Source organism: Planococcus citri, chromosome 2 (genome assembly GCF_950023065.1).
Source record: "Planococcus citri chromosome 2, ihPlaCitr1.1, whole genome shotgun sequence".
NCBI classification, from domain to species: Eukaryota; Metazoa; Arthropoda; class Insecta; order Hemiptera; family Pseudococcidae; genus Planococcus; species Planococcus citri.
The window spans coordinates 77,718,926-77,745,507 of record NC_088678.1 but is presented as its reverse complement, the minus strand read 5'-3'; the positions used below and the strand labels follow the sequence as shown (position 1 = coordinate 77,745,507).

The 26,582-nt window shown below is 34.1% G+C and overlaps 1 protein-coding gene and 1 long non-coding RNA gene across 3 annotated transcripts in view; one reads left to right on the top strand and one right to left on the bottom strand.

Moving 5' to 3' along the window:
• Positions 1-26,582, top strand: part of corn (cornetto) — a 66,252-nt gene that overhangs the window by 36,694 nt on the left and 2,976 nt on the right. For both annotated transcript variants that reach the window (XM_065347477.1, XM_065347476.1), the window contains exons 3-6: positions 12,119-12,320; positions 22,993-23,117; positions 23,351-23,470; positions 24,308-24,405. In XM_065347477.1, coding sequence (XP_065203549.1) covers positions 12,119-12,320; positions 22,993-23,117; positions 23,351-23,470; positions 24,308-24,405 — 545 coding nt within the window. The remainder of the gene's footprint in view (positions 1-12,118; positions 12,321-22,992; positions 23,118-23,350; positions 23,471-24,307; positions 24,406-26,582) is intronic.
• LOC135833762 (uncharacterized) lies at positions 4,598-5,858 on the bottom strand. Its single transcript, XR_010556534.1, has 2 exons — positions 5,618-5,858; positions 4,598-5,532 (listed from the first exon to the last, which is right to left on the bottom strand). It is a non-coding gene; the product is annotated as an uncharacterized LOC135833762 (long non-coding RNA).

Genomic DNA, 26,582 nt, shown 5'->3' with positions numbered 1-26,582 from the left:
TAGATTAATTTTACAATCTAAAAAAAATCCATCTGACTATGGTTGTTTTCACCAACAAATTTTCTATCAACACGCATTCATACGTAAAAACTCTTGACTATGGTTGTTTTCATCACTGAAATTTACCAAAAAAAAGGCACAACTTTGAAGACTTCTCAATAAGAGTGAAGCTTTCTTATCAATGTAAACAACGAAAATTTGGCGGTGAAAACCACCATAGTCATGAATATGGTTGTTTTCTCAAACTATCAAAAACTAAAATCGATAATTATATCGATTTTTTGAAGACATATTTGCCCGCCAAGATTACGATTTTGTGGAAATCGATTATCACCATAGAATTTCTCGACCAAAACGCTATAGAAATTCAAAATAAAGAATATATCGATTTTAGGTGACTATGACTGTTTTTACCCTCAGCCCTTCAATTGCTCGGCCTGGGGTCATGTCAGGAATTCTGGTTTCACCGTATTCAACTATACATATAAAATTATAAATAGCTTTTTTTGCTAAAGAATCCGCAATGATATTCGTAAATTCACGTTTTCTTGCAATAAACTCAACATTTTTGAATTCCTTACACAATTGGAGGATTTCTTTAAATAAGGTGCACCGGGGGAAGTCCGAATTCGGGGTAAGTCAGAAAAACTGCTCTAGCTCTTAGAGGCTTATATCTGCCGAAGCGCTACCCAGGGGTAACTTGAGGGTACTACCCCTACTTCATCACAGCATAAAAAATTTCGCGACCCAGTTTCATTTTACAGGCTTTTCATTGGTTCATTTTTAGTTGCTGTTTTGAATTTGATTTCAAATTGTAATCAGTGTTTTTCAAACTGCTTTTTACCTCAGAAGAAATGATCAGTAAAAGTGATATTATAAGTGAAAGTATTCCTAAAACAATAATGTAAAACCCCAAGTATTCAATTTTTGTTAATTTTCAATTATTCATTATTTATATCGCTTTTTCTGACTTACCCCCTAAATTAGTGCTATGGGGTAAGTCAGAAAAGTGAACATTGATAATTAGGATTCGACTTCATCAATGTGTAATACGTAGAATAATATGTTTTCGAGGTCGTAGAATCCAAATCTGGAGTTATTTTTTTTGTAGGAGTGGGGGGTGAGGCGTGGGGAGGGGACAATTCTAAATTTTTCGTACATTATTGTGTAATATGTCGATTGATATGTTTTCGAGGTCGTAGAATCCGAATCTGCAGTTATTTTTTTTGTAGGAGTGGGGAGTGAGGCGTGGGGAGAGGGAAAATTTCGAATTTTTCGTACATTATTGTGTAATATGTCGAATAATATGTTTTTGAAATCGTAGAATCCGAATTTGGAGTTATTTTTTTTGTAGGAGTGGGGGGTGAGGCGTGGGGAGGGGACAATTCTAAATTTTTCGTACATTATTGTGTAATATGTCGATTGATATGTTTTCGAGGTCGTAGAATCCGAATCTGCAGTTATTTTTTTTGTAGGAGTGGGGGGTGAGGCGTGGGGAGAGGGAAAATTTCGAATTTTTCGTACATTATTGTGTAATATGTCGAATAATATGTTTTTGAAATCGTAGAATCCGAATTTGGAGTCATTTTTTTTGTAGGAGTGGAGGGTGAGGCGTGGGAAAGGGAAAATTTCAAATTTCTCCTACATTATCGTGTTATATGTCGAATAATATATTTTCGAGGTCATAGAATTCGAATCCGGAGTCATTTCTTATGGTGAAGGTGAAAGGTGAGTCGTAGGCTCGTATGGGTGGGGCCCTCTCCCCAAACGGTGATACTTGAATAGCACTCGACCCTAAAAACTAGCTCAAGATTCGAATTCTGCGACCTTGAACACATATCAACCAACATGTTACACAATATTATAGGCAAAATTTGAAATTTCTCCTCTCCTCTTGCCTCGCTTCATACCCCTGCGAAAAAATAACCCCAGATTCGAATTATACGACCTCAAAAACATATCAATCGACATATTACACATTAATATAAGCAAAATTTGTAATTTACTCTCTCTCCCCTTGAGTCACCTCCCACCCCTACAAAAAAAAATATCTCCAGATTCGAATTCTACGACCTCGAGAACATATTATTCAACATATTACACGATAGTGTAGGAAAAATTTGATATATCACCTCTCCCCACGCCTCACTTCCCTCTCCTACAAAAAAAATAACTCCAGATTCGAATTCTACGACCTAGAAAATATATTATTCGACATATAACACGATAATGTAGGAGAAATTTGAAATTTTCCCTTTCCCCACGCCTCACCTCCCACTCCTACAAAAAAAATTACTCCAAATTCGGATTCTACGATTTTGAAAACATATTATTCGACATATTACACAATAATGTACGAAAAATTCGAAATTTTCTCTTTCTCCACGCCTCACTCCCCACTCCTACAAAAAAAATAACCGCAGATTCGGATTTTACGACCTTGAAAACATATCAATCGACATATTACACAATAATGTACGAAAAATTCGAAATTTTCCCTCTCCCCACGCCTCACCCCCCACTCCTACAAAAAAAATAACTGCAGTTTCGGATTCTACGACCTCGAAAACATATCAATCGACATATTACACAATAATGTACGAAAAATTTGGAATTGCCCCCTCCCCACGCCTCACCCCCCCCCTCTCCTACAAAAAAAATAACTCCAGATTTGGATTCTACGACCTCGAAAACATGTTATTCGACATATTGCGCATCGATCAGGGTCGAATCCTAATAATACCAATTAATTTTGTAGATTTTCTGACTTACCCCACTTTGGGGTAAGTCAGAACAAGTTACATTTTATTCGATTGTGCGAAAGCTACTGCGACAATCGCGCTGAAATTTTTACCATAGGTTAAGAACCCTTATGGGAACCTACATACCAAATTTCGGCCATATTGGTTCATTAGTACGAGAGTAACAGCTGATCAAAGTTGAAATTGTGAAAAAACGTTCTGACTTCCCCCGGTGCACCTTAGATGTTTGTGCATGATGGATGGGTTTGTTATGAGAGGTTTTCAAATTATTGGATTACTAGAAAGAGCAAGTGTTATTGAGCGTCTTGAACTTGATAGTGTAGTTTGAATCACTCAGTAACTCAACTTTTTGGATCTCATTTTCTTTGAGGACTTCAATGGGCGGTGTGGAGGGTGGTAATTGTGATGAGCGAGTTATGAGAGTTTCAAATCCGTTAACTAACGCAGTTACCTCAGTTACTGGGTAGGTATTCCTGAAATTTCGGTATGTGTGATAAGCGAGTTATGAGAGTTTCAAATCCGTTAACTAACGCAGTTACCACAGTTACGGATCGGTAACATGTCGGTAACTTACTTACGTTAACTCCAAAGTTGAGCTAAAAAACAGACAAAAAACTAATGGTTGCAGTCTTGGAGATGTAGGTAAATGAAGTTTCTTTATTGCTTCATTTTGTTTTAATTGCGATTTTTCAACTATTTTTATTAAAATGTAATTTTGCTATGGCACCTAAAGTATTAGCAAATGATGAAAATACAAAATATGGATTAAAAATGTTAGTTCAATTTAGAAATATGAAAATAGTTTATGATGGTAAATGTAGTGCCCATTCCATTATTCCCAAAATTTGTGGCTACTCATCAGTTAACATCTACTGATAAGTGTGATAGTAAACAAAAATGGTGAACGTTATTTGCAGAACTTTACTCCTGTAACTGGCTTATCACCCTTACCAAAATTTCAGGAATAGCTACCCTGGCTTGTTAACTGGTTTTTAACCATTAACCATAACCGCAAATTAACCAGGTAAATTAACCCAAAATATTAACTGTAACCAAAAAACTTTTTTTTTTGAAATATCACTAACCATAACCGTAACCATAACAGTTTTCTGAGATCAAAATAAACTGTAACTGTAACCTTGACCAAAAAATTTTTAGAAAAAAACCGGTTACAAAATTTAAAAAAATTGTGAAGTGCAGTTTTTTCATTTCTTTTTATTTGTGGTTTTTTTCAATGTGATTTGTAGTGATTTGAAATTTTAATCAAAAAAATGATCAAAAGATAAAATAAAAAAACGTGAATAGAAAGTTCAAAAAATTTGAAACTATAGTTACATCATACTCATCAGTCATTGAACTATTAAAGCTCAATCTTGAATGATATTTTAATAATAAGGGATGATAAAGAATTGTTTCTTGAAAAAATTATTAAATTTTGAATTCAAATGTTACCAGTTTTTCAATTTTTAAACTTCAAAATTTCAAACTTAGAGGGAATTTTTGGAAATTTTCAAATTTTTAACTGTAATTTTAACCATTAGCCGAAATTTTAAGCTCAACTGGAAAAATTACCACCAAAAACTGTAACTTTAACCTTAACTATTAACCGAAAAAAATGATCATCAATAACCATAACCTGAACCTTAACCGTAAGCTTTAACCGAAATTTTGAATTTCTTGTTAAATTTTTAACCGTAACCTTAACCGGAAATATTTTTTTTCTGTTAACAAGCCTGCCTTCCTGTAGGTATTTTAGTGTCAGAAATTTTAGTTTCATCTTATCAAAGCTTCTCAACAAAAAGTTGTTCAGTTATAGGAAGAAGAATGTTTGAAAATTGATGTATTAAACACATTGAATTTATTTTTTGTATAAATGTACAAACAATCTGACTTATGAACGTATTATTATACATAGGTATCTATTACAGAGTATCCAGGAACTATGCAGGAATATTGGTCATGATAAGAAAGAATATACAAAAAAAAGGGATTAGTAAAAAAATTTCCAGCTTGAAGAGTGATTAATTACTTATCAAAACTTCGCATAATTTAATAAATATTCAACTTATTCACTGAAAAAAAAATCATCATTGTCGAAAGTATTAACATTTGAAACCATTTTCTATACGTTACGTTAATGTGCATGTACATTTACTTCTTGAAGAAAAACCAAACAAATAATCCTTCCATCACGTTTTCCACAAATGTTGTGCCTGCATAATTTACCAACATTTCGACGTTTCGTTCATCTTCAGAGTCATCGTAAGTTGTTGTCATGAAATTTATTAGCGCGATGATCGAGAGTAGTAAAGAAGCCATTCGAATGATGTTCATGATTGTGAATAGATCGTCGATGACATCTATCTCATTCTTGAAATAGGAAGAAATAAGAAAATACGTAGGAGCGAAACAATAAGTAATGAATCCTGTCTTTCGGAAAACTCTTTGATCGGCGCGGAAGGTTATTTCCAACGCATTAGCGAACTTGCTGAAGGCCAGTGTCGCCATACAGTTTAGAATAGTAAAGGGCATGAAGAACCAATTGTGGAAATATTGTGTTTCGATGACAGTCTGCGATATTCGGGCAGAAACGCAGGTCGAAAAAGTGAAAAAACAACCATAAAACAAGTTCATTGTAAACCAGCTTATTGGCGTTTTGGGGTTGAACAATTTGTAAAAACCTATGACCAGTAGGCCGATAATCGAAGATATGTACAACCGCAGTAGAGTTTCATTTTCCATGGTTTCGATTTGTGTCAAAAACGATAACCTATAATTTGAACGAAATGAATTAATTGGACGGATGCATATAGCATGCACAAGATCTATAGTGAAAAAAAAGCATCGATATTTACCTGCTGGCGTATTCATTCATCCTTTTGTGCGGATTTCAATTTATAAAACTTTTTTTTTTTTTTTGAAAAACAATAATTTTCTTTACTTTTACGTATTCCTGTTGTGGAATTACATACAAATTTGATAGATTTGTTCAAATAATCAGTAGGTATGTAATGTACGCGTAATATGTACAACGATTGCGAACTGTAACAGAAATTCAAGTGTGGAGATAAGAAGTTTTACATGCAGAGCGTCTATTTTTATCTACATATGTCGTCATTACATGATATTTAACGTTACTGATTAAATTTGTTCTTCCCCTTCTCTTTATAAATAACATTGAACTATTCATGCAAACCTGCGTTTTCCTATATTTTAAAATGTAACCCAATTAGGAGATACAAAATGTTGGATGATTTTCACCTAATTCAGCGAAGACCTTTATTCCGAGTTGGACCTCTGAGAAAAATCTCATTTCCGGAGGTGCCCTTGAAGGGGAGGTATAGAGTTCTCGAAGTAGGTTTTCTTTTTCTTGAAATTGACGATAATGATTAACAAGTTGGCACCACTGTGTTTCAAAAATATTTACCCAGTTTTAGAAATAATATCTTTCATGTTTCAGCCTTTCGATTTTTTTTTCAACTTTTTTGAATTCTAAAATCAAAGTTAAAATTTTTGCAGAAATCTTATCTGAAATTTTTTTCAAAATTACTCCGAGAGTCGCGACAGGTGGACAAGGCGTCTTTGAGAGGCCAAAGAGGATGGCCAATGACCTTAAGAGGCCAGACAGGTGCCCATATGGCATTGAAAAGTTACACAGACAGGTCAAATATAGGACAAAAAAATGTTAAGCGTCGAATTTCACCCTAGAAAACGTGTTACGTTCATCTAACGAAGTTAGCAAGGATTGTAATCATGAGCTCTGTGAATAAAAAAATACAAAAAAAATCAAATTGACTTTTGGTCAGAACAATTTAGTTAGTATTCTCACATTCTTTTTAATTTGAACACGTTTCCACAAAGCTTGGTGAAAAAAAATCTTTCAAAATGAAAATATCGCAAGTCAAACTCACAAAAAGTTACCAAGAATGGGCAAATTACCCAAAAATTGTTCAGAAGTCTGATTCAAAATCAATAATTGCAAAAAAAAAACAAATTTCAATTTCAATTTCAATTTTCAAAAATTTCAACAAAATCTTTGGAAAAAATCCCAAAATTGTACCTACTAAAAAGTGATCTGAAATTCGTTTTAGATCATGGATTGGTTGATGGTTCAAAATCAGATTAAAGCGAATAAAAAAAAGTGATTCCAAAAATAGCCGAATGATAAAATTATACAATTTATACTTTTCAATGGAATTTACAAACCATAAAAAAAAATTGACTAACTTGATTCAAAGTTGGCTTGCAAATGAAGGAAAAAAATTTTTGACCAAAATTGACCCATCAAGAGAGACAAATTGTTTGAAAAGTCTATTTTTTTAGCATTTTTGAAGGTTCTTTACCCATAGGTACATAAATAATCTGAAAAAAAGTATGTTGTTTATCTTACCTATCTATAGATGTGATAAACATGAGTATAATTTTATTTTTTGCACATTTTTTTTCTAGTCAGAATTTTTCTATTTTTAAAGAGAACCAGAAAAAAATGAATAGAAGAGGAAATCGAAAGGAAAAATATAAAATTACAAAGATTGATTTTAAAAATGGAAAAAGCAGCACTTTTTAGACAAATTCTGACAAACATGCGGACTTTTTGACAATTTTTGCGAAAGCTGTACTTTTAGACTATTTCGGCTGGCAACAAAATTTTATTGACCATTTCAGCGTGATACAGAATTTTTTAGATAACTTGTCAAAAAATGGTCTTTACCTACAATATTTTGTCCAAAAAGTAGAACTTGCTGACAATTTTGACATGAACAAAATTTTATTGACCATTTCAGCGTAATACAGGATTTTTTAGATAACTTGTCAAAAAAAAGGTCTTTGCCTACAATATTTTGTCCAAAAAGTAGAACTTGCTGACAATATTGACATGAACAAGATTTTTTTGAAAATTTAGGCAAAAACCGAACTTTACAGACAATTCTGAAAAAAAAACATTACAAGAACTTCTCAAGATAATTTTGGCAAAAGAGGTAATTTTCGAAATTTTGGCTACTAACAAAGTGTTTTGGTCACTTCTGTAAAAAATATTAGGACTTTTTTGATAACGTCAGAAAAAAGGTATTTTTCAACAATTTTGACAAAAAAACAGGACCTTCTTGGAAAATGTTGACAAAAGTTGGGATTTTCTCATAATTTTTTCAAAAAATAAACTTCTGTACAATTTTGGCAAAAATGAGACTTTTTTGACAATTGAATTATTTTAGCGATGAGATTTTTTGAACATTTTGGCAAAACACAGGTGCTTTTTTGGCAGTTCTTACAAAAAGTTAAGATTTTTTGATAATTTTCATTTGGCAAGGAACAGGATGTTTTTGACAATTTTGACAAGTTGGGATTTTTTTATCATTTTTTTCAAAAAAGAAACTTCTGTACAATTTAGGCAAAAACAAGACTTTTTTGACAATTAGGTATTCTGATGATAAGTTTTTTTGAACATTTTGGCAAAAAGTAGGTGCTTTTTTGGCAAATTTTATAAAAGGTTACAATTTTTTGATAAATTTGGAAAAAATGAGTTTTTGAAATGTTGGCCAACTACAGGGGTTTTTTTGTTAATTTTCACAAAAAATATTGGGACTTTTTGATAGCGTTAGAAAAAAATGTATTTTTAACCTGCTATGGCCAAAAACAGTGCTTTTTTCACAATTTTGACAAAAGTTAGTATATTTTATAATTTTGACAAAAATGAGAATTTTTTGATACTTAAGTTTTGTAAAAAGCTGGAATTCTTGGCAAGTTTGCAGTAGCAATTTGTCGCTATGTACGTATAATTACTGGAGGTATACTTTTCATGTGCCGATTGTTTATGGTTTGTCATGAGTACCCAGTCACCTTTTTGGAAATAGGTAGGGTTTGGGTGGCATTTATTGAAGGCATATTATTCATCATTGATTTTCTTTAATCTGCATTTCTCATGGATGTTTGTTTCAATTGCTTGGTGTGGGGTCATGTCAGCAATTCTGGTTTCACTGTGTTTGAGTGTATAGATGGCATTTTTCGCTAAAGAATCTGCAATGATATTTGTAAATTCATGTTTTTGCGAGAAAACATGAATAAACTCAACATTTTCGAATTCCTTACACATTGGAGGATTTCTTTAAATAGATGTTTGTGTGATGGATGGGTTTTTTATTATGAGTTTTTCCAATTATTAGATTGCCAGAAGGAGCAAGTGTTATTGAGCGCCTTGATGGTGTAATTTGAATCACTCAATAACTTAAGTTTTCAGATCTCATTTTCTTTGAGCACTTGGAGGGGGGTGCGGATGGCAATTACAGTAAAAGCTTGTTATAACACTTTTGGTTATAACGCTGATTTCCTCTGGTCCCTAGATAATCCAATTCAAACTAATGTAAAATTAATTGCAATATAACGCTTATGAGCGATTATAAATCGCGTTTTAATGCTCTAAAATTCAGTAAAAATCATATATTTTTAAAATTCTGACAACAAAACCCCACTTTTTTGCGACAAAAAAGCATAATTTTCAGAAAATTTTGGCCACAACAGTTTTTTTTTTAATTTCTGCAGTTTTGATTTAGAAAAAAATGTTTAAAGAGTTTTTTGGCAAAACTTTGCCAAAAAATCTTTTTTCCAACTTCCTGTAGTTGGAATTATTTTTGATTTTGGCCAAAAAAAAGTAAGATTTTTTGACATCAAACTTTAATATGTAGTTCCCCTTCAGATTTTTTTACTTCTAAATAATCTACATAATACAGCTAGTTGTTCAAAATCCGAAATAAAATTTATGTTTGAACTTCCTTTTATTACACTTTTTTTGTTTTAAACGAGGGTTTGTGATATAATGCTCATCAGCGTTAAAACAATACTTTCTGTTATAACACGCTTTGGCTTATAACGCTCTTTTTCTCCGGTCCCTTGGAGAGCGTTATAACGAGCTTTTATTGCAATTCTGTGAGGTTGTTTGAAATAGGGTAAGTATTGGGTGTTATTAATTCGGAGTCAACGAACATGTGTTGCACTCTGGCGGTGAAATGCATGAAACACATGTTATCATGCTGAAAGGGGGACATTTCCATACTCGCACACGCTTACACATGCGCACACACAACTTGTCGAGATGCGAATGAATGCGATTCTCTGCAAAAAGTCCCCCTTTCAGCAAGTCGATGGTGGCGCCGCCACGAGATGTTAACGCCGAATGGGCTCTAAGATGTTAAGGACCAAGACAGTCTGGTGCAAAACAAATTCCTATCCCTGCGATGGCATTCGCGTTGCTGTTCTTTGAACAGGCTCCATCGGCTGTAACTCATACATAACCATCAGTGTCAAATACAAGGTCAATGTCCGGATTTTGTTTTTCTTCCACACATTTTGTGGTGGTGACAGATGGAATATCACATCTGGACATCATTTTGCAAATTAGTTGAAGTTTGAGAGGGAAATTGAATTTTACATGTGAGAGGGGTATCTGCAGTAAGTAGCGACAGGACCAATGTAACAATTATCAGAAAGTGCAGGTGGCATAATACCTACCTACCAATCTCATGACTTATACAAGTAGCTGCAAAGACACAATGTGTGTGTGCGCGTGTAGCTCAGTAGATGAGTGTTTTAAAACAACCTTTTGAACACATATTTTTCTAGGGTAAAATTTGATGCTAAACATTTTTTGTTCTATACATTTTTCGCATATTTTGCATGATTTTACAACAACAAAAACGCAAAAAAATGTGTATTTTTCAGTTTTTTTTTTGTTTGCAAATTATGAGCCTTTTGCAGACAAAATTTCAATTTTATGGATTTGTTGGAAGAAAGTACTTGTAGAAAGACACATGTTGGCGAAAACAGTTTTTGTGCCCAACCCTTCAATCAGGAGCTGTGGCGGTTCAAAGTTTTCTTTTGTCAATTTTACCCCCACCACTGCGATAAAATTTTTTGAAAAAAATCATGTTGAAAGGCTCACCGTTCCCCTACACTTTCCGTGTGGTACCAACATTTTCTCCCCACTACTCATGGATACAGAATTTTTCTCGCAAAAAAAACAGTTTTTGGCTATACTGTCGAAGGGGGTTGGGTTGAGGGGCGGAAATTCCGCTTGTAAAATTTTTTTTGGAGGTACCCAATAGTAGTCCATCATAATTTTCCAAATCTGGGAACATGACCATTTCGCCTATTTTACCTGGGAATACCCTTTATTATTCCAGGATTTTCCTCGACATAAGTATGTGATTGTGAACCTTCTTGTTAAGAGTTCTATGAACGTAAACAAAATTCATTATACTTGGATCATTTGATTTCATTCGAATCTTATCTTGTGGTTTGCGGTTCATATCGTACATAATCACAGCACCACCGTATGTAGATTTACGTGCTTTAAAAGCATACGCGTACTGTTAATAATCTCGTCGGCAAGCTCGCTCTCGACAATGACTCAGTCATTATACCTTCGATTCCTAACATTAACCCACGTTACACGCAGGGGTCAACGTTTATAAAGTGGCCGATAATGCGGTCGTGTTTTATTAATACGTCGTGTTAATTGCGCTCGTAAACGAATTAAACGTAGTACACAAGCGTACGTTTATACGTAGCTCAATATACATACGTACGAATACGATCTTGCGGAGGTGGGTCTGCTAGTTCGTTGGCTGGTTGGCTTGTCTTGTGTCTTGTTCTTCATTCATTAGCCGGTCTTACAGGTACTTAATACGTACATACGTGGTTTATTACCGCAAACCATATCGCATTGATCGTACTTTTATCTACATTACATTATTACGTTCGTTGTACCGATTTGGATTTACCTACGCATTCGATAGAAATACTGTGTACCGCAGACAACATCTCTTCCTACTCTTTCTTTCTCTCTTTCTATATTTTTATTTCTTCTCTATCGTCATCGTGTTAATTTTCGTGGGTACAAGACTATACATATGTACAAGTTCAAATCGTAGTATTGAAAAAGTACACATACTTACGTACATAAGGTTCTCTGTGAGACGGTCAAGGTTCTCTCTCTTATACGATGCAGATGCACATCGCGTCGGTACGTTAATTGATAGCGTCGAAGAGCACCGATGCGAATAGCACATATGGAGAGAAAAAGCCTCCTATGGCATGATGTACCTTACCTACTGATCGTCGGTATATTACTTTAACCGGTGCTGCGTATCATTTACACACCTCTGCTCTGCTCTGCTCGTCGTCGTCTATTCACCTTTATTATCTAGGAACCTTATCGTTGAACTGGGCGCTGGGCGGTCATATTGCATACACTCGATGTACTATGTATTGTAATTAATAATAACTCTTTTATATATTAAGCATTCCGCCGACTAATAAAGGAAAAAAAATTAATAAATATTTTTACGACTTATGTTTGGCAGAACGATACGTGCATTAAAGATAAACAACGTAATGAAGAACAACTAGCCGAATTGAAGAAACTTAGGAAAGAAAACAGCAAGCAGAGAACGGTCATCGAATGGCTGGAAGGCGAATTGGTGGCGGCCAAAGATGAAAAACTCAAAATTCAAAATCGATTCGTCGCCGTTGAGCAGAGGATATCTAATTTATTAACGTATAAAGGTGAGAATAATTTTTTTATTTGAGATTGAAATTATTTTAAGTTGGGAAAAATTGATGAAATTCTAGTCAAAGAGAGTCGTCGAGTTTTGAGGGTGAATCGAACCCCCCTTCCCTCCCCCGGATAGGGCAGATTTTAAAATTACCTACTTGGTGGTGGTTTGTTCTTATGGTCTGGGAATTTCCTGGTTACAATTTTTGGTTCTGTGAATTATCTTCACTCCCTAAAGACCCACTGATTTTTTTTTTTTTTTGAAAAATGTCTACTTTTGTTATTTTTAACCAAACTTTCTGTAATGTGGAAGAATTTTGGACGTCCTTAGAGTCATTCGTGATAGTTTTGGGTTCATTTTACAGCTAAAAAGGTGTTGAATTTGGCTAAAAAGTATCAAAATATAATTTTGAACCAACTACAATTTTATCGAAATTTGGCTTTATTCATAACAAAATTGCGCTGAAAAACTCTTTGGAAAAATGATGAAATGGTATAAAAAAAATGTCAAAACGCATTAAAACCATTTTTAAATACAAAACGCAGATAGAAAAACCTCGTGGTAAAATCTTGAGAAAATTGCGTTTACAATAACATTAGAACATTCATGTGTTGAAATCATTCAAAACTAGACAAAAACTAGCGCTAAAATTTCGTTGAAATTCAGCAAAATTAAAAAAAAATGCATTGAATTTAATTGAACTTTTTAAAAATAGCTTTAAAAGATTTTGAGAAGATTTTTTTTTTAAATTAATTTATTTAACCACGCAAAATTGTTCAAAACTACCAAAAACCGATAAAATTTCATCAAAATTTGGCAAAGTTTATAAAAAGTTGCTTATGTGTAAAAATTGCATAAAAATATTGTTCAAAACATTAGAATAATTTAAAAACACTACAAACTGACGAAATCCAAAATGAAATTGTGTAAAATTCGTAAAGAAATAATACTTATACTTTCGTTGAAATTTCATAAATTGGCTTGAAAATCACTAAAATTATCTAAAACTTCAAAAAAAAAATCTAAAATTGACCAAATTTTGAAAATAAAATATTGATTTGTTTTCAAACAAAGACGAAGTGAATCGAATCATTCACAACCGATTGGCGATTGAACAAATTGATTGATTCTTAGGTAGGTCACTCGTTCGCGAACGAATCGATTCATTTACTCAATTTTTGATGAATCATTCGCTAACGAATTGATTCGTTTAAGTGACTCGTTCGCGAACGAATCGATTCATTTACTCAATTTTTTATGAATCATTCGCGAACGAATTGATTCGTTTAAGTGACTCGTTCGCGAACGAATCGATTCATTTGCTCAGTTTTTGATAACCATGCACGAACAAATTGAATCATTATTCATTTTTTGTGAATCATTCACAAACGAATGGATTCGTATAAGTGACTCCTTCGCGAACGAATCGATTCATTTGCTCAATTTTTGATGAATCATTCGCAACCGAAAGGATTCGTATAAGTTACTCATTCGCGAACGAATCGATTCATTTACACAATTTTTGGTGAATCTTTCACGAACGAATTGAATTTTTTTTGTAGATCATTCGCGAACGAGTTTTACTCAATTGTTGATGAATCCTTCGCGACCGAATTGATTCATATAAGTTACTCATTCGCAAACAAATCGATTCATTTACTCAATTTTTGGTGAATCTTTCACGAACGAATTGAATTTTTTTTGTGAATCATTCGCGAACGAGTTGATTTGTTTGAGTGACTCGTTTGAGTGACTCGTTTGAGTGACTCCTTTGCGAACGAATCGATTCATTTACTCAATTCTTGATGAATCCTTCGCGAACGAATTGATTCGTATAAGTGACTCGTTCGCGAACGAATCGATTCATTTGCTCAATTTTTGATGAATCATTCGCGAACGAATTGATTCGAATTGTGGAGGGAGAAATCGACGGAAAAAAGTTACTCATTCGCGAACGAATCGATTCATTTACTCAATTTTTGGTGAATCTTTCAAAAACGCATTAAATCATTTTTTATGAATCACTCGCGAACGAATCGATTCATTTGCTCAATTTTTGATGAATCATTCGCGAACAAATTGATTCGTATAAGTTACTCATTTGCGAACGAATCGATTCATTTACTCAATTTTTGGTGAATCTTTCACGAACAAATTGAATTATTTGTTATGAATCATTCGCGAACGAATCGATTCATTTACTCAATTTTGATGAATCATTCGCGACCGAATTGATTCATATAAGTTACTCATTCGCAAACAAATCGATTCATTTACTCAATTTTTGGTGAATCTTTCACGAACGAATTGAATTTTTTTTGTGAATCATTCGTGAACGAGTTGATTCGTTTGAGTGACTCGTTTGAGTGACTCCTTTGCGAACGAATCGATTCATTTACTCAATTCTTGATGAATCCTTCGCGAACGAATTGATTCGTATAAGTGACTCGTTCGCGAACGAATCGATTCATTTGCTCAATTTTTGATGAATCATTCGCGAACGAATTGATTCGAATTGTGGAGGGAGAAATCGACGGAAAAAAGTTACTCATTCGCGAACGAATCGATTCATTTACTCAATTTTTGGTGAATCTTTCAAAAACGCATTAAATCATGTTTTATGAATCACTCGCGAACGAATCGATTCATTTGCTCAATTTTTGATGAATCATTCGCGAACAAATTGATTCGTATAAGTTACTCATTTGCGAACGAATCGATTCATTTACTCAATTTTTGGTGAATCTTTCACGAACAAATTGAATTATTTGTTATGAATCATTCGCGAACGAATCGATTCATTTACTCAATTTTGATGAATCATTCGCGACCGAATTGATTCATATAAGTTACTCATTCGCAAACAAATCGATTCATTTACTCAATTTTTGGTGAATCTTTCACAAACGAATTGAATTTTTTTTGTGAATCATTCGTGAACGAGTTGATTCGTTTGAGTGACTCGTTTGAGTGACTCCTTTGCGAACGAATCGATTCATTTACTCAATTCTTGATGAATCCTTCGCGAACGAATTGATTCGTATAAGTGACTTGTTCGCGAACGAATCGATTCATTTGCTCAATTTTTGATGAATCATTCGCGAACGAATTGATTCGAATTGTGGAGGGAGAAATCGACGGAAAAAAGTTACTCATTCGCGAACGAATCGATTCATTTACTCAATTTTTGGTGAATCTTTCAAAAACGCATTAAATCATTTTTTATGAATCACTCGCGAACGAATCGATTCATTTGCTCAATTTTTGATGAATCATTCGCGAACAAATTGATTCGTATAAGTTACTCATTCGCGAACGAATCGATTCATTTACTCAATTTTTGGTGAATCTTTCACGAACAAATTGAATTATTTGTTATGAATCATTCGCGAACGAATCGATTCATTTACTCAATTTTGATGAATCATTCGCGACCGAATTGATTCATATAAGTTACTCATTCGCAAACAAATCGATTCATTTACTCAATTTTTGGTGAATCTTTCACGAACGAATTGAATTTTTTTTGTGAATCATTCGCGAACGAGTTGATTCGTTTGAGTGACTCGTTTGAGTGATTCCTTTGCGAACGAATCGATTCATTTACTCAATTCTTGATGAATCCTTCGCGGACGAATTGATTCGTATAAGTGACTCGTTCGCGAACAAATCGATTCATTTGCTCAATTTTTGATGAATCATTCGCGAACGAATTGATTCGAATTGTGGAGGGAGAAATCGACGGAAAAAAGTTACTCATTCGCGAACGAATCGATTCATTTACTCAATTTTTGGTGAATCTTTCAAAAACGCATTAAATCATTTTTTATGAATCACTCGCGAACGAATCGATTCATTTGCTCAATTTTTGATGAATCACTCGCGAACAAATTGATTCGTATAAGTTACTCATTCGCGAACGAATCGATTCATTTACTCAATTTTTGGTGAATCTTTCACGAACAAATTGAATTATTTGTTATGAATCATTCGCGAACGAATCGATTCATTTACTCAATTTTTGATGAATCATTCGCGAACGATTTGATTCGTACAAGTGACTCATTCGCGAACGAATCGATTCATTTACTTAATTTTTGGTGAATCATTCACGAACGAATTGAATTATTTGTATGAATCATTCGCAAATGAATTGATTCGTATAAGTGACTCGTTCGCGAACGAATCGATTCACTTACTCAATTTTTGATGAATCATTCGCGAACGAATCGATTCATTTACCTAATTTTTGGTGAATCTTTCACGAACGAATTGAATTATTTTTTTATGAATCATTCGCGAACGAATTGATTCGTATAAGTTACTCGTTTGTGAACGAATCGATTCATTTACTCAATTTTTGATGAATCCTTCGCGAACGAATTGATTCGTATGAGTGACTCGTTGGCGAACGAATTGATTCATAAATTAAAGAATTGATGAATTCGTTCATGAATTATACGAGTACATCAAAAATTGAGAGTCGTATTAGTCTACTTTGTAGGAATCGTACTGGCCTAGTGAGATTTCAAGTTTTATCGAAATCATTTCAGCCGAAAAGGATTTTTGAAAATTTAAACTAAAAAAAACTGATGAAATTTTTGGCAGAATTTTTTGAAAGTTGCCTAAAACGTCATTAAAACCAAGTTAAGTGGGTCATTATCAAAATGATAAAAATCCTCCCAAAAAAACTTTGAAATCATTGAAAATCACTAAAAACTAATTGAACTCATCGACATAAAATTGCATGAAAAATCGTTAAAAAATTATGTTGAAACGTAAAAAAAAAATTCGAAAAGCATTAAAATCACTTTAAATTGTTGGAAGCCGATGAAATTTCATCACGATGTGGAAAAATTCGCCAAAGAAATCCCACAAACTCTTATCAAAACTTGTCAAAAATGTCATAAAAATCTTTCAAAAAGCGATAAAACTATTTATTCAAAATAATCAATTTTAGCAAAATTTACTCAAAATCTTTCGAAAACAAGTTCAAAATTATGTACCTACTTGAAACAAAAATACGAAGTAATCAATAATTATTGCATAAAATATTGTTGAAATGTGTTTAAAATGACATCAAAACACATGAAAAATCACTATAAAAAAATGATAGAAACTTCACCAATAATTCATTAAATTCGAGCAGAATTATTTAAATTGCAGAAAAACTGCAAATATTGAGAAAACATTTAAAATTACCTTTCAGAAAATTCTGATATAATTTTTTTTTATTAGATTTTTCTGTCATTGCTGAGGTAAAAAAAATTGAAGAAATTCAAGGTCGTTGCCCTTCTAGGTGAAATTTAATTTTCACTAAGAAATCAACCATTTCAAAATATAAAACTAATCACCTCGATCTTTGAGGAAGAAAGTACCTACCTACATTCAGTATAATACTCGTATAAGTAGGTCTGGGTATCTAATTATACTGAAAGAACTGTCACCATCGCTTCTTCCATATTGACATCTTATATAAAATAAATTGAAAACCTGGTTACAAACTGTGATACCGGAATCGAGATGACCGTTATTGATATGTCAATTAGTGATTTCGTAACAATCCAGGGGTCCAGTCGTCATGTTCATCAACGCGTGTAATACTTTTATATGTACCTTTACCTGCCTGAAAAAAAAATCCATCGTACCACTTTGGAGTTTTTTCCCTCTCCTTTCTATAGAATGATATTACACGATGGTAATTTATTTTTCCAAGGAATAAAATAGACAAGACACAAGAGTCAAGAGACAGGTATTAATAGAGAGTGGAGAATGGAGAATACTGCATAAACGAAACGAAAGGAAAGGAAATAGTATATAAGAAGTGGCACTGCAACAAGTAGACCGTAACCACTGATCCGTAACGGTTTCCCAATTAGTCAGCATCACTGAACGTGTTAATAAGCAATTAGGTATTTGACGACGACGCGACCTTAAAGGCTTTTTAAGTATACGAATACCGCGGCCTGCGTTTTTTTTTTTTTTACCACAAATTCATTACTTTTCTCATTACGAATATAATTATCATTTATCACCCGATACTAATTTTTAATTTTGGGAGAGATTGAAACATTAGAATATGAGACGTGAGGTGAAGTGGAGAGCATCAACTTGATGAGCAATCAGATTTATGAATTATGAGATGTGCATTTGAAAAGAACAAACAACTACAAAATGATGCAGTTGTTGATGATGAGCTGAAACTTTGAAGCCATTAGGACGCTTTCGCTGAAGAATAATAATAATAGAAGACTAATTGACTGGCCTCTTGACTGTATATAAGCAGAAATTGCATTCAATTATTTTTATCATAAATGCTGTTTAGTTATGAGTAAAATAAAATTGATATACATAATTTTGTACAAAAGTGGCTAAAAATAATGAGGTTCCTCAGGAAGTTTGCTTGATTTGTTTTGTTTTTTCAAAATTCTGAAATATTGAAGAAAATGTTTTTGGAAGAGTCTGATGTTTTGGTTGTTCGACTAACATAAGTTTATTTTTCAACGAAAATGGGACAGATGGTTGCAATTTTTACAATTTTTCAAACCGTCAACTGACGATGAGAAGAAGCGATAATCAAACATTTTCAACTACAGGTTTTCACCTTGCTATTAATCTGTTTCAATAAGAACCATTTTTACTCATCAATCGCTCGAATGACGAAACGAATGGTTGAAGTTGAGCCCCATGTATAATGTACACTGACATCAAAAAATTAGCGACAATTCGTGAAATACATATCAATTACTATTAATTAACGTCGCATCGTCGTCGACATCATCCGCGAATATAAGTTTTACACGTTTCGAAGAGCGAACATGTAATGATGCCGACCTCGCTAATTAGAGTCGTTCTGTCTTATTTTCGACTATTTTATTTTATTATTGTAGAAAACTAGAATGGAAGTGCATAGAAGGTACAAAAATTAATTTCTGAATAAATGAGAACAGTTTTGAGCAGTTTTGAAGCATCCAGCAAGTTTTCGAGTTTTCCAGAGAAGTTTAAGTACCCTTATTTTGGCCACAACGTGAGGAGCATAATACCAAGGTTTGGTTGAGAGAATCTTTTCTGCTCAAGAAGTCAAGAACTCGGCTTGCTGTAAAGTCTTATTACTGGACGAGTTATGAGTTTCATATGTTTTTAGATTGATTTTCTGACTGAATGAGATTGAATAAAAGATGTTTGGATGTTGGTTTTTGAAAGTTTAATGATGAATCAAGATCACTATTCTTGATGGCTGAACTCAAAGAAAATGGGTGTAACAAAGGCTTCTCTGTAAGAAATGTTTTAAATCGTGGATATGTTTTTTGGTTAAGTTGACTTAATGCTCGATCAAACATATCATCTGGATCAGGTCTTCATCCTGAACCGGTCCAAGCCAGAGCTTTATGCTGAGATCTTCCGCAGCCTGACCTCTGGCTCAGGTCAGATGTGTCATGTATCATGTATGAATGGGGGGTCTGGTCTGATCCTTCCGGATCAGGTTTTTAGCCTATTGACTTGTCTGTCCGGCCACTCAAGGTTATTGACCCGTCTGACTGGCTTCACAAGGTCGTCTGCTTGACTGTGTGACCTTTCAAGGCCATTAACACGTCTGTTTGACATACTAGAGTCATTGACTCATCTGTCTGGCGTCCGAAGGGCGCCTGTCTAGCATCTTAAGGTCAATGACCCATATAAATCTGGTTTTTCAAGGTCATTGACCTGTCTGGCTGGCTTTCCAAGATCGTATGTCTCCATACGTATCTTGTCTGTAAAGTCATTGACCCACCTGTCTGGCGTTCCAAGGTCGCCCGTCTGCCTATCTGACATCCTAAGGTCATTGACCCACCTATCTGGGGTCTTGACCTATCTTGTCTGACGTCCCATAGGCATCTGCCTCGCATATTAAGGTCATGGACCCATATATCTGGCTTTCCAAGGTCATTGACCCACCTGTCTTGCGTTCCAAGGTCGTCTGCCTGTCCGTCTGTCTTTTCAAGGTCATTGACCCGTCTATTTCACTTTCCAATATCATTTGTCTGGCTTCCTAAAATTGTCTGCCTGCCTATCTATCATCCTAAGGTCATTGACTCACCCATCAGGCCTTTCAGAATCATTGACCTATTTTGTCTGACGTCACCGCCCATATTTCTGGCTTTCCAAGGCCATTGACCCACCTGTCTTGCGTTCCAAGGTCGTCTGCTTGTTCGGCTGTATTTTCAAGGTCATTGACCCACCTATTTGGCTTTTCAATAACATTCGTCTGGTTTCCTGAAATTGACTTGTCTGACTATCTGCCATCCTAAGGTCATTGACCCACCTATCTGACCTCTTAAAATCATTGACCCATATATCTAGCTTTCCAAGGCCATTGACTCGCCTGTCTTGTGTTGCAATGTCGTCTGCATGTCCGGCTGTCTTTTCAAGGTCATTGACCCGCCTATTTGGCTTTCCAATATCATTCGTCTGGCTTCCTGAAATTGTCCTGTCTGCCTATCTGCCATCCTAAGGTCATTGACCCACCTATCTGTCCTCTTAGAATCATTGGCCTATCTTGTCTGACGTCCGAAGGGCATCTGTCTGGCGTCTTGAGGTCATTGACCCTCATGTCCTGCGTTCCAAGGTCGTCTGCCTGTCCGTATGTCTTTTCAAGGCCATGGACCCGCCTATTTGGCTTTCCAATATCATTTATCTGGCTTCTTGAAATTGACTTGTCTGCCTATCTTCCATCCTAAGGTCATTGACCCACCTATCTGGCCTCTTATAGTCATTGACCTACCTTGTCTGACGTCTGAAGGGCATTTGTCTGGCATCTTAAGCTCATTGACCCACATGTCTTGCATTCCAAGGTCGTCTGCCGTATGTCTTCTCAAGGCCATTATCCCGCCTATTTGGCTTTCCAATATCATTTGTATGGCTTCCTGAAATTGACTTGTCTGCCTATCTTCCATCCTAAGGTCATTGACCCACCTATCTGGCCTCTTAAAATCATTGACCTATATATCTAGCTTTCCAGGGTCATTGACTCGCCTGTCTTGCGTTCCAAGGTCGGCTGCCCGTCCATCTGTTCTTTCAAGGTCATTGACCCGCCTATTTGGCTTTCCAATATCATTCGTCTGGCTTCCTAAAAATGTCTATCTGCCATCCTAAGGTCATTGACCCACCTATCTGGCCTCTTATAATCATTTACCTATCTTGTCTGACGTCCGAAGTGCATCTGTCTGGCATCTCAAGGTCATTTACTCATGTATCGGGCTTTCCCAGGTCATTGACCCACCTGTCTTGTGTTCCAAGGTCGTCTGTCTGTATGTCTTTTGAAGGTCATTGACCCGCCTATTTGACCTTCCAATATCATTCGTCTAGCTTCCTAAAATTGTCTATCTGCCTATCTATCATCCTCAGGTCATTGACCCTCATATTTGGCCTCTTGGAATCATTGACCTATCTTGTCTGACATCCCAAGGATGTCTGTCCGACATTTTAAGGTCATTGACCCGCCTGTTTGACCTTGTAAGGTTACTGACCCGACTGTCTGTATGTTGCCTGAAAGTAATTGACCATTGTGACTTGATGACAGAATGTTCGCATTTTTTTGCTATTTTCTAATTACCAAAAAAAAAAAAAAACAGAATTTTTAGTAAAATTTCTCAAGAAAAATGCATGAAAAAGTAGTAAAACGTGTTAAAATCATGTAAAAACACTTGTATAAAATTACTATATAAATCAACAAAAAAGTTAAAAATTTCAAATTTCAGTAAAATTTGTCAAAAATTTAATAAGAAATATTGAAAACTATTGTCGAAAGCATTAAAACGACATTGAAAACAGTGTGAATCGTGTCAAAAATGAAGGAATAATCTTGAAATTGTGTTAAAATGAAGTACTAATAACACTCAAAAAAGCATTAAAATCACTAAACAAAATTCGTCAAATGTAACGAAATTTCAACAAAATTGTCCAAAAATGCACGTAAAAGTCTTGAAATTGTATATTATAAGTGATGTAAAAACCGAAAAAATTTGAAAACTGTGTGAATGTCAATGGAATTTTAGAGAAATTAGCCAAAAAAATCTCAAAAAGCGTTGAAACTTGTTAAAATTATGACTTATGAGAAAAAAAACACTTGAAAAAGCAATAGATTATTAAAAATTATTGAAAAATGATGACATTTCGGTGAAATTGGCCGAAAATGTATTAAAAAAGTCAAAATAATCTGAAAACACTCAAAAAATTAATAAATTTAATAAAAATTTAAAATCGAATTAACAAAAAGTAAGAAATTCCAGCGAAATTTGCAAAAAAAAAAATGCATAGAAAAGTGGAAGTAAAAAATGTGTTTCTACGATGTGAAAACTCTTGAAACTGCAATGAACATTAAATTAACATTAAATGTTGAAATTTCAGTGATGCCATTTTATGAATTTTCATTCTTTACTATTCATAATTATTTTTTGGCATTCATAGCACGAATATTTTCAATCATTTTATGCAAGTTTTTTTTTGGTAAATTTGATCAAGTTCTTTCGAAATACGTCCAAGCTCTGTACACTCTTTGCTACCCTCATCCTAAGTCTACTTCTGTGAAGTATACCCTTTAATTGAGTATTGAATCGCCTGTTATATAATTAAGTAATTATGTACATTGAAATGCCTTACGATTGCACGATTATCTAATTATTTATAAATGTTTTGAATTCCAGGTTCAGGAACTGGTGACGATATGATAGCGCAATTAGAACGAGAAGTGGCTTGCAGTAATAGTATGATATCAAAACAGCAAAAGGAAATCGCCGAATTGCAGCAGCTGTGTTGTTATATGCAAAAAGTAAGTTTTTTTTCCACATTCGACCTTTCCTTCGTCGCTTGGCAGAAATCCAGTAGATTAATTAGAAAATTTTTTTATTTCGCTTCGTAAAATGGAACATTTTTCGAATAAAATACTCTGAATTATCAATTATGTGATAAATGATAACGCTATCATCAGAATGAGCACAGGATGAACGTCAACCAACGTCAATCCTTCGAATAAATAATATGTTTTTTCTCTTTTCATTCCAGGATTTGGATTCGATACATTTAGCTCAAAAAGCCAACGAAGTCGAATCGCTCGAATTACAAGAATTCCTGCAAGCTGAAAAATCAACATTGACTGACTCATTGAAGGATCTCGAAACTGAGGTGAATAATTAATTTGAAAAGAAATATTTTATTCGAGTTTTCGCGTGATTCCAGTACATAATTCTATAGGTGAAATGTACTCGTATTAAAGGAAGAACACGATGAATTCCGTGAAAGCTTTGTAGTGTTGTTAATTTCGCTGACCAGCTGTTTACATCTTTCGTCTATGTGTGTATAACACCTACTCGATTATACACAAGACCATGAGACAGTGAAACTGTCTACAAAAAATAACGTTAGACACGTAGACTAATTTACCGTTTCGCAAAGATCACGTTGCGTAGGTTTCATATTGTTTATTCTCTATTCCCTCGTCTCTCGCAGTCTCGCAGCAGGAGCAACATCCAGCATTGCGCTGATGATGACGGTTTTTCTTCGATTAGTACTTCGTATATCTTTCTTAAATGGCAACTGCGACGAACCAGCGAGCTTGTTGTCAATTACAGATAATTTTTATAAGTATTTTATCATTATTGGCGAGGTTTTTTCGAGATTATAAGAAGCAGAAGTGTGTAGTGGAACATCAAGTGTAGGATGTGTAAAATTATCTCCAATGTTAGGTCCACGATGTCAATTTAGTTGATTAAAAGATGGAAAAAGAGACCACCAAGAGCTCGAATCGCTGTCGTTAATCTAATTTAATTCGACAGTGGGTATTACTTTACTACACGATACAGTATGTTCCGAAAATATCAACCGGTTGTTGTTGCTTAGGTACCTTAATTGTCTTTCTCCTATTGTCGTGTATAAAGAGTCTCCTGGTGTAGCATATTGTACAAAGTATCGTATGATTGGTTAGAAATTTAATGTGTTTTTTCTGTTTTTGTTTTTTTGCAGTTGAACGCTTGTAAAAAACGACTCAAAGAACAAGAAGAAGAGCTAACGAACAAAATCAACGAATGTACCAGTTTAAATGCTGTGTCTGAACGATTAAGGTGATTTGTTTTTTCATCAGCTGTACCTACTTATTTAAAGTTTTACCAGAAGTGGTTTTAAAAGTTGATATTTTTTTTTGGAATTGAGTTTTATTTATTATAAATTGCCCAAAATTTGCAAAAAAAATGTTGTAGGAAGTGTGGGAAAATCTTTGAAAATTTAGTGAATCTGAGTAAAATTTTGAATTTTGAGGAAAAATAGTTGAAAATGGATAAAATGTGAGACATTGTGAGGAAATTATGTTTATTGCCAAAAATTGGAATTTTTTGCTGATTCTGGTTATGGACTCTTATGTCAAAGATGTACAGATTCCAATTTTTAAACTTAGTTCATTGAAATTTGAAAATAAGACGAAAAGATTTTTTTTTTTAAATTGGACATTATTGCCAAATTTGCAAAAGATAAAGTCCTGCTTCATTGTAAAACCTTTACTAAATTTTTTCAAGTTCTGCTTTATTTTGATTTTTGGAGTTCCCAAAAAAAGTGTTGTTTCATCATCAAAATTGAAAGAAAAACTAAAAAGACCTCCTCAAAATCCAAAGGTCTTGCTTTATTTCAAAGTTGCAAAAAACAGTGTGGCTTCTTTACAAAATTAGCAAAATTCACCTCTTCAGTCTTCACCTCCACCTAAAAAAAATTTCTACATTTTTTTCTCAAAATTCCAAAAAACAGTCTTGCTTTATTTTCTAAACTAAGAAAATGTTCCTGTTTGATAATCAAAATTTTAACACACCCACCCCCTCCCCCATTCTTCCAAAAAATCCTGTTTTGTTACCAAACCTGCAAAAAAACCCGCACTCGCAGAAAGAAGTCCTGCTATGGTGTCATACTTGCAAAAAAAAGCGTTGCAGTGTTACCAAACTTGTGAAAAAAATCTGCTTTTATACAAAAAAAGTCCCGCTGTATTCAAACTTGCAATTTTGAATTTGCAAAATAAAGTCTTGCTTTGTTGTCAAACTTCTAAATTGTGAAATTTCAAAAAAAAAAAAAAAAAAAAAAAGGTCTTGTTTTGATACAAAATTTGCCAGAAATCCTGGTTTATGGCTCAACTTCCAAAAAAGATCTGATTTGCTCCCAAACTTTCTACAGTATGACACAAAAGTAGTGCCCGGTGGCTTTTATTTCTAAGGGGAAAAAGTTAGAGAGATGAATAAAGCGGCGTTGAGTAGGGAAAAATAAGGGCTTTAAAATGGGACCTTGAAAATTTCTGGACCCTGCACAGGGTGTTCACAAATTGAAAAACCGGTTTGGTCAAAAAATTCAAACTGGTTTTTATTGGCGCAATGTATTCTACACACCAAGGCGACAAAAACGTGATATGAATTTTTTGAAACCGGTTCATTAATTTGCAACCAGTTAACAAAAAATACCCAAAAATTGTAGGTAGAGAAAAAAGCTTGGAACAAAAGTTGTAGAGTGTGAAAAATTACATAATTCTGTCTAATCACATTTTGAAACCGGTTCATTGGTTCGTATTTTGCAACCAGTTTTTGACAATCACCTAAAAGTTGGAGATAGAGAAAAAAAGCTTGAAACAAAAGTTGTAGAGCGTGAAAAATTGAACCATTTTCGCTGATTGGATTTTGAAACCGGTTCATTAATTTGCAACCAGTTATCAAAAATTACCTAAAAAATCGAGATTGAGTTTAAAAAAGCTTGGAACAAAGGTTGTGGGTCATGAAAAATTACACAATTCTGTTCGATCACATTTTGAAACCGGTTCATTGGTTCGCATTTAGCAACCAGTTTTTGACAAATTCTGTTCGATCACATTTTGAAACCGGTTCATTGGTTTGCATTTAGCAACCAGTTTTTGACAATCACCTAAAAATTAGGGATAGAGAAAAAAGTTTGAAACAAAAGATTTTTTCATTCTACAACTTATGTTTCAAACTTTTTTCTCTATCCCCAATTTTTAGGTGATTGTCAAAAACTGGTTGCTAAATGCGAACCAATGAACCGGTTTTAAAATGTGATCGAACAGAATTGTGTAATTTTTTGTGCCCCACAACTTTTGCCTCAAACAACACTATCTACAATTTTTGGTCAGTTTTTGATAACAGGTTGCAAATTAATGAACCGGTTTCAAAATCCGATCTTAGATCAGCGAAAATTGTTCAATATTTTACGCTCTACAACTTTTGTTTCAAACTTTTTTCTCTATCCCCAATTTTTA